Source organism: Mandrillus leucophaeus, unplaced genomic scaffold, assembly GCF_000951045.1.
Source record: "Mandrillus leucophaeus isolate KB7577 unplaced genomic scaffold, Mleu.le_1.0 Scaffold1184, whole genome shotgun sequence".
NCBI classification, from domain to species: domain Eukaryota; kingdom Metazoa; phylum Chordata; class Mammalia; order Primates; family Cercopithecidae; genus Mandrillus; species Mandrillus leucophaeus.
The window spans coordinates 41,704-48,484 of NW_012100143.1; the positions used below are offsets into that span (position 1 = coordinate 41,704).

Below are 6,781 nucleotides of genomic sequence, written 5' to 3' on the forward strand. Positions count from 1 at the left end.
TTTTCTGTTCTTTCAGACTTCTCTGGAAACACTCAACAAAGCCATCGCTGGATTCGTAGTGATGTCTGAAGAAATGGAAAAAGTGTATAACAGTTTCCTCAACAACCAGGTTCCCGCTCTGTGGTCCAACACAGCCTACCCATCCCTGAAGCCACTAGGGTCGTGGGTCAAAGACCTTATCCTGAGGACCTCATTTGTGGATGTAAGAAAATTTCTTTCACTGGGTTTCGATGAGTCTGATGGCATAGTTGGCCTAAGGTCCCTAAGAAGCACTGGCTAAAGATATCCACAGTCACTGATGGATAATCTGAGCCCAGAGAAAAAGAAATGTCCAGAATGGCATCACTTTACACATCTTATACTGATTATAATATCGTTTGCCCTAGGCACTCATCATCACATTCCACTTTAGTTCCACTTTAATTAATTGGGGTTTCAGCTCTAATTCATGGGACCCCACAGCGAGGTACAGACCAACTGAGATATGAGTCCAAACCCCAGATAACTTTGCTGCTGTCTCCCTCTCACATACCCCACAATAACCAGGCTCTGGGTCCGCAGTCATCAGGCTGGCAGAACAGGAAGGGGAACGGGGCAGGCAGTGAAATGGGGGTGGTGACTAACTCAGGGCTGCTTTAGTTTCTGCCTCCTGAGAAACTCTCCCCAAATAGGACTTTGCTTTAGAAAACAAATTCCATCCCAGAAATAACATTTATTATGAGTTTGTTTCTCCTTCAGTTGTGGCTCAAAAGAGGACAGCCTAAGTCCTACTGGATCTCCGGTTTCTTCTTTCCTCAAGGATTTCTAACAGGTACCAGCACTTCCCCTAGAAAAACCCCACAGGAAAGGCCATGGATTGTCATGCACAGGGTTTTGAGGTCCTGGGGAAATGACATGGCTGCTAATGCTTTAACAATGAGGCTATTGATCATAGGGCAATCTAACAAGGTCCTGCTCTTCCTCACTTGTGGGGGGCGGAGGAAAGATGACAGAGATAGCAGATGTTCCCCAGCAACCTAATCCCTGCCCCTCTCAAGTTACGTAAGTGCAGGCACTGCTGCCTCCACGAACACAGTGTGCCTCAGTTCCCCATGTGACCCACGCTCAAGGGCGTCATCTGCTGTCCACCTGCTCAGGCCCCAGCTGTGAGCAGCTTCCCTCCCTCTGAGAAATTCTCTTGATGTGCTTCCATCAGCCCTTGGGGAATCTAGCCCCTTCAGAAGGGGCTAGAGCCTGTGAGCAACTCAATGCTAATGACCCAAGCCCTTCATCTCTCTCATTCTTAATACCTATTAAACAGCCTATATAAAACAAGCTGGGCAAAATCCTAAAGTTAGCGAGATTGGGCTCGGAAACTGCCTCACTCATTTGTCTCCCTTATGTTAGGGCAATGCACTGCATACTGGCCTTCTTCCCTCCCTTCCCAACCAGGACCAGAGCTTGTCCATCCTTTGGGCCCTTACCTCCCAACATGACCCACAGGCTTCCTGACCCTGTGAACTAACTCAGAGGAAGATATTAAGAGTTGGGTTTTCTCTGTAGTGGGAAGGCTCTCTAATGCCAGGGCAGCCTGGTTTGTGTGAAGGGGGAGTGCCTGGGGAGTAGCAGTGTTGTTTTGAACGCGGCTTTCTGATTTTCATAATTACAGGAACTCTTCAAAATCATGCTCGAAAATACAATTTGCCTATAGATGAGCTAAGTTTCAGATACAACATAATTCCCACCTATCGGGATCAAGCTGCAGTGATAGAAGCTGCCAAGACAGTGCAATTTGGACAAGAACTGCCCATGGACATGGAGGTATTGTCCACCTGGCTGTTATGGCAAAGCAGCTTCTATCCCACTGTCCTTGAAGATTTCAGACAACCTCCCTCCCATGCCCCACTGCCACCACCTCCCGTCGGCAGGAGCAGGAAGGGTAGGGTAGTAATCACACCTCCAAGATGAGCTCCCCAATTAGCAATGACCAGATGGGAACTGCCTAAACTAGTCTGATTTATAGAAATACGTTTAAAGCAATATTATTTTATTTTTTAGCTACCTTTAGTAACCTTCTTCATCTTACAGAATCAATATAGCAAGAAGTTAACAGCAAGGGTTTAAAAACTAGACAAGCCTGAGTTTGAATTCTGACACTGCCTTTCTCCAGCTGTATGTGCTGGAGCAATTGTTGACATGTCTGCACCTCTTATTATTTTAAGATCCTTCTTGTCTTAAGAAAAGGGTATCAAGTTTCCCATGTAAGGAAAACTTGAGGCTCCAGGGAGGCAAAGCAACACCCACATTAAAGCCCCCACTGGAGCTTCCAGGACCAGCCTGCCCTGGTCCATGCTCAGCACACTCCATCTTCCACAGAGGCTGATTCTGACAGACAGAAGTTTACAGTGACCACCAGGGCTCTGTCCCTCCACCCCATCCCAGTTCATACCATGGCTCTGCTTGGGTCATGTGTGCCGAGCCATGAGAATACCTTGCAATCTCTGAGATCTGGGGAGACCTCAGACTGTCTAGCTGGCCTGTCTCCTGGCCCATCTAGCAAATGTCTGCCACCAACAGACCAGGAGACAGGCCTGTAGTGCGGTGTAAAGGAAACAGCCAGTGTCATGTGACAGGCACATTTACTGGTCTAAACACAGGGTATGTGTTTAAACAGCTTTATCTCTGTTACAAATAGCCAAGACCACTGTCAGCCCATTTGCCTCCTTGGCTCAGCATAGGAAAAGGTGCTCCCTCTGGGTGGATGCCCAGATAGATGATGGACACCCAGTAGGTAGCAGGATAGTTTTCAGGCAAATCTGCATAAACATATGTGGCAGCCCAAAAACAGGAAGGCCCACCCTGCTGCACCCAAGAAACAGAAAGTTTAGGACACCAAAAAGCAAAGACCTGCTAAAAAGAATTTAGTTTACCATCCTTTTATTCACTATAGAATGCACTACATATTATCCAAACTGCTTAGTCCTCTGGCTGCAGACATGAGGCTCCAATTATCCAAAGACCTGGGGCCAGAATTGGCCAAATCCACTCAGGGTTTGAGGAAGAATGATTCAGATACCCACAATTGGCAAAAAAAAAAAAAAAAAAAAAAAAAAAAAAAGATGCACTGGTGGAGACATCCAATCACAGGACTCTGATGGGCAGGGTTTCTCACTCTCCCTCTTTCTTATTTAATACAAACATTTAAAAGTAAGCATAATTTTAAAAAGAGAGAGAGAAAGAACAAAAAGGAATTTTCCATGGGCACTCTGTAAATATTATTGCAGATATATAATCTCTCTTCTAGGAGGGCATCCAAATCCTTGAAAACCCTTGCTAAAAATAACAGACGATAATCTCAGTACTCCTCCACCTCCCATGAAAAGGGGAAAAGTCATTACATTATTATTACATTTTTTTGCCTCTCAGAGCCTCAAGATTGACCTCTCTAAGATGTGAATAATAACAGCAATGTATAGAGTGTTTTTTAGAATTACCTGGTGAGGATGTGGGACATAGGAAGTGACTCATACCTGCTGATTCCTTTTCCCCCTCTCACTTTGAGACTTGTGGGTATCTTTCAGTTGCCCTCTCCTGAGGATGGTGTTCTTGTTCATGGGATGTTCATGGATGCTTCTCGATGGGATGATAAGGAAATGGTGGTAGAGGACGCATTGCCCGGACAGATGAATCCAATGCTGCCTGTGGTGCATTTTGAACCACAACAAAATTATGAGCCAAGCCCAACACTTTACCACTCCCCACTTTATAAAACAGGAGCCCGGGCAGGAACACTCTCAACCACAGGTGAGGATGTTCTTAAGATTAGTTCAAATAATGACCAAATGCAATGTTCCATCAAAGTCCAAACAGTAAGCTGTAATTGGCCCAAGATCTTCCTTGGGCCAATTAACTAGACTTAAAATGAAGCTGCCTATAACATACAAAATTCATAAATGTAATTATAAATTCTATTTGTTCTGACTGTAGATTAAGATTATAGAATTAATTATTGCTTCTATTAGAATCTAAGGAGTAGAAAATAGAATTTAACAAGTAGAGACTTCCACTTTCAAAATGGTGGCCTGAATAGACACTAAAATCTCTCTTTTTCTCACCAAATCCATTTTTACTCACCACAAAAGAGATTTTAAAATAAATGAATAGGCCGGGCGAGGTGGCTCACCTCTTTAATCCCAGCACTTTGGGAGGCCGAGGTGGGTGAATCACCTGAGGTCAGGAGTTCAAGACTAGCCTGACCAACATAGTGAAACCCTCTCTCTACTAAATACGAAAAATTAGCCTACGTGGTGGCGGGTGCCTGTATTCACAGCTACTTGGGAAGCTGAGGCAGGAGAATCATTTGAACTTGGGAGGCAGAGGTTGCAGTAAGCCGAGATTGGGCCACTGTACTCCAGCCTAGGTAACAAGAGTGAAAACTCCATCACAAATAAATAAATAAACAAATGAATAAATGGAAAGCCCTGATGCAAAACTCTGAGTGGATCTGAAACTGAGATACAGCTCTGAAAAAAGAAAGCAGACAGAAAGAAAGCCACCTCAACAGATACACTGAGGGACAGCTGAAGAATGAACAGAGAAAATGAACTGGGAAAGTCGCCTTGAATACAGCATAGTGAGAGGGGAAAGAAGTGACCCTGAGGGAGGAGCCAGAATTTGCAACACTTTTCTAGTTTTCTAGGCAACCTGGAAGGAGAAAATAAAGAATGGAGGAGAGAGAATGTTTGAAAAAATAATGGCTGGTAATTTCCCAAAACTAAAGAAACACTTGAATCCTTAGATTATGAGGTCTCATAAAGTGGAAGGAATGATTTTTAGCAACGTACAACAAGTAATCAAATCTTCAAAGAAACCTAGATATACCAAAGTGATACTTAAGACTGTCAGAGACAAAAAAAAAAAAAAATTCTCAAAATAACCAAAGAGAAGAGACAATGTATAATATATGCTGGAACTGAAATCCCAGAGAATGAGAATCAGATTGATACCAGTCAACTCTCATTATCCACAGTGCATATAAAAAGATAATGGAGAATCACCTTCAAAGGGTTGAGGGAAAATACCTTTGAATCAGAATTCAAAACACAACCAAACCATCTTCCAAAAGGGAAGTGAATAAAGACAGTTTTGAACATACAAATGCTTTAAATTCATCATCACTGACCTTCTATTTTGAAAAAAAATCCAGCTGTCTGGCCAGGTGTGGTATCACGTGCCTGTAGTCCCAGCTACTCAAGAGACTAATGTGGGAGGATCACTTGAGCCCCAGAGTTCAACACCAGCCTGGGCAACCTAGTGAAACCGCCATCTCAATTTTTTAAAAAAATCCAGCTGTCTTAGTTTGTTTGTGTTTGTGTTGCTATAAAGGAATACCTGAGGCTGAGTAACTTTAAAGAAAAGTTTATTTGGCTCATGGTTATGCAGGCTGGTGCCAGCATCTGCTTCTGGTGAGGGCCTTAAACTGCTTCCACTCATAGCAGAAGGCAAAAGGGAGCTGGTGCATAGAGATCCCATGGCAAGAGAGGAAGCAGGCAAGATGGGAGGGAGGCACCAGACTCTTTTTAAGCAGCTCTCGCAAGAACTAATAAAGTGACAGCTCACCCCCCATTCCAAGGAGTATTAATCTACTCATCAGAGATCTGACCCCCATCACCTAAACACCTTCCATTAAGCCCCATCTCCAACACTGGGGATCAAATTTCAACATGAGATTTGGAGAGATCAAACATCCAAACTATAGAAGCCTGGAATAAAGAATTCTTACAAATCTGGCAGAGGGGACCAACAACCTAACCTTATCTGAAACTATGACAGAAACCCCATCTTGTACAAGGATCAAAAGAAACTCTTTTTCAGCTATTTAAAGGAGGGGTAGTCCTATGTAGTAGTCATCAATGGCCACTGATATCCCAAAAAAGAAAGACAATCAGACATAGTGTGCTTCCTGATAGGAGTATGTACTACCAAAGAAGTATTCTTGCCGTAAAACTCAAACCTGCTAGCCTGGGCAAGATGGCGAAACCCTGTCTCTACAAAAAATACAAAAATTAGCAAGGTGTGGTGCACACGCCTGTAATCCCAGCTGCTTGGGAGACTGCGGCAGGAGGATTACTTGAGTCCAGGAGTTCAAGTCTGCAGTGAGCCATAATCAGACCACTGCACTCCAGCCTGGGCAAAAGAATGAGACCCTGTCTCAAAAAAAAAACAAAAAAAAAAGGAAAAAAAAAACCTCAAACCTGAATGTAGTCATGCCTCTAGATCTAACCTCCCCTTACAGGAAGAGAGGAATATATTTAAAATCACCACAGCAATGCTGTCATCAAAATCCAGATTCTGGGAAACGTAACAGGACAAACAGTCTGGTTGTTTCAACAAATATATTACAAGAGAGCAGCAAAAGAAGCAGAGGGAAACTTACCAATTGAAAGATTTAAGAGACACATCACTGTTGCAAGATATGAAACACATTTGAATCCTGGTTATTAAGAAATGATTAGGCCGCGCACAGTGGGTCATGCCTGTAATCCCAGCACTTTGGGAGGCTAAGGCAGGTGGATCATTTGAGGCCAGGAGTTTGAGACCAGCCTAGCCAACTAGTGAAACCCCGCCTCTACTAAAAATACAAAAAGTAGCCAGGCATGGTGGTATGCGCCTATAGCCCCAGCTGCTCAAGAGGCTGAAGTAGGAGAATCACTTGAACCCAGGAGGGCAGAGGTTGCAGCGAGCTGAGATCGTGCCACTGTACTTCCAGCCTGGGTGATAGAGTGAGACCCTGTCTCAAAAA

General features: G+C 43.8%; 1 protein-coding gene across 1 annotated transcript in view; it reads left to right on the plus strand.

Annotated features, from left to right (window-relative positions):
- LOC105528731 (dynein heavy chain 6, axonemal-like) overlaps positions 1 to 6,781 on the plus strand; it is a 49,674-nt gene that overhangs the window by 35,030 nt on the left and 7,863 nt on the right. Inside the window, exons 10-13 of the mRNA XM_011965609.1 lie at positions 17 to 202; positions 739 to 811; positions 1,649 to 1,800; positions 3,561 to 3,783. Of these exons, the coding sequence (XP_011820999.1) occupies positions 17 to 202; positions 739 to 811; positions 1,649 to 1,800; positions 3,561 to 3,783 (634 nt within the window). The remainder of the gene's footprint in view (positions 1 to 16; positions 203 to 738; positions 812 to 1,648; positions 1,801 to 3,560; positions 3,784 to 6,781) is intronic.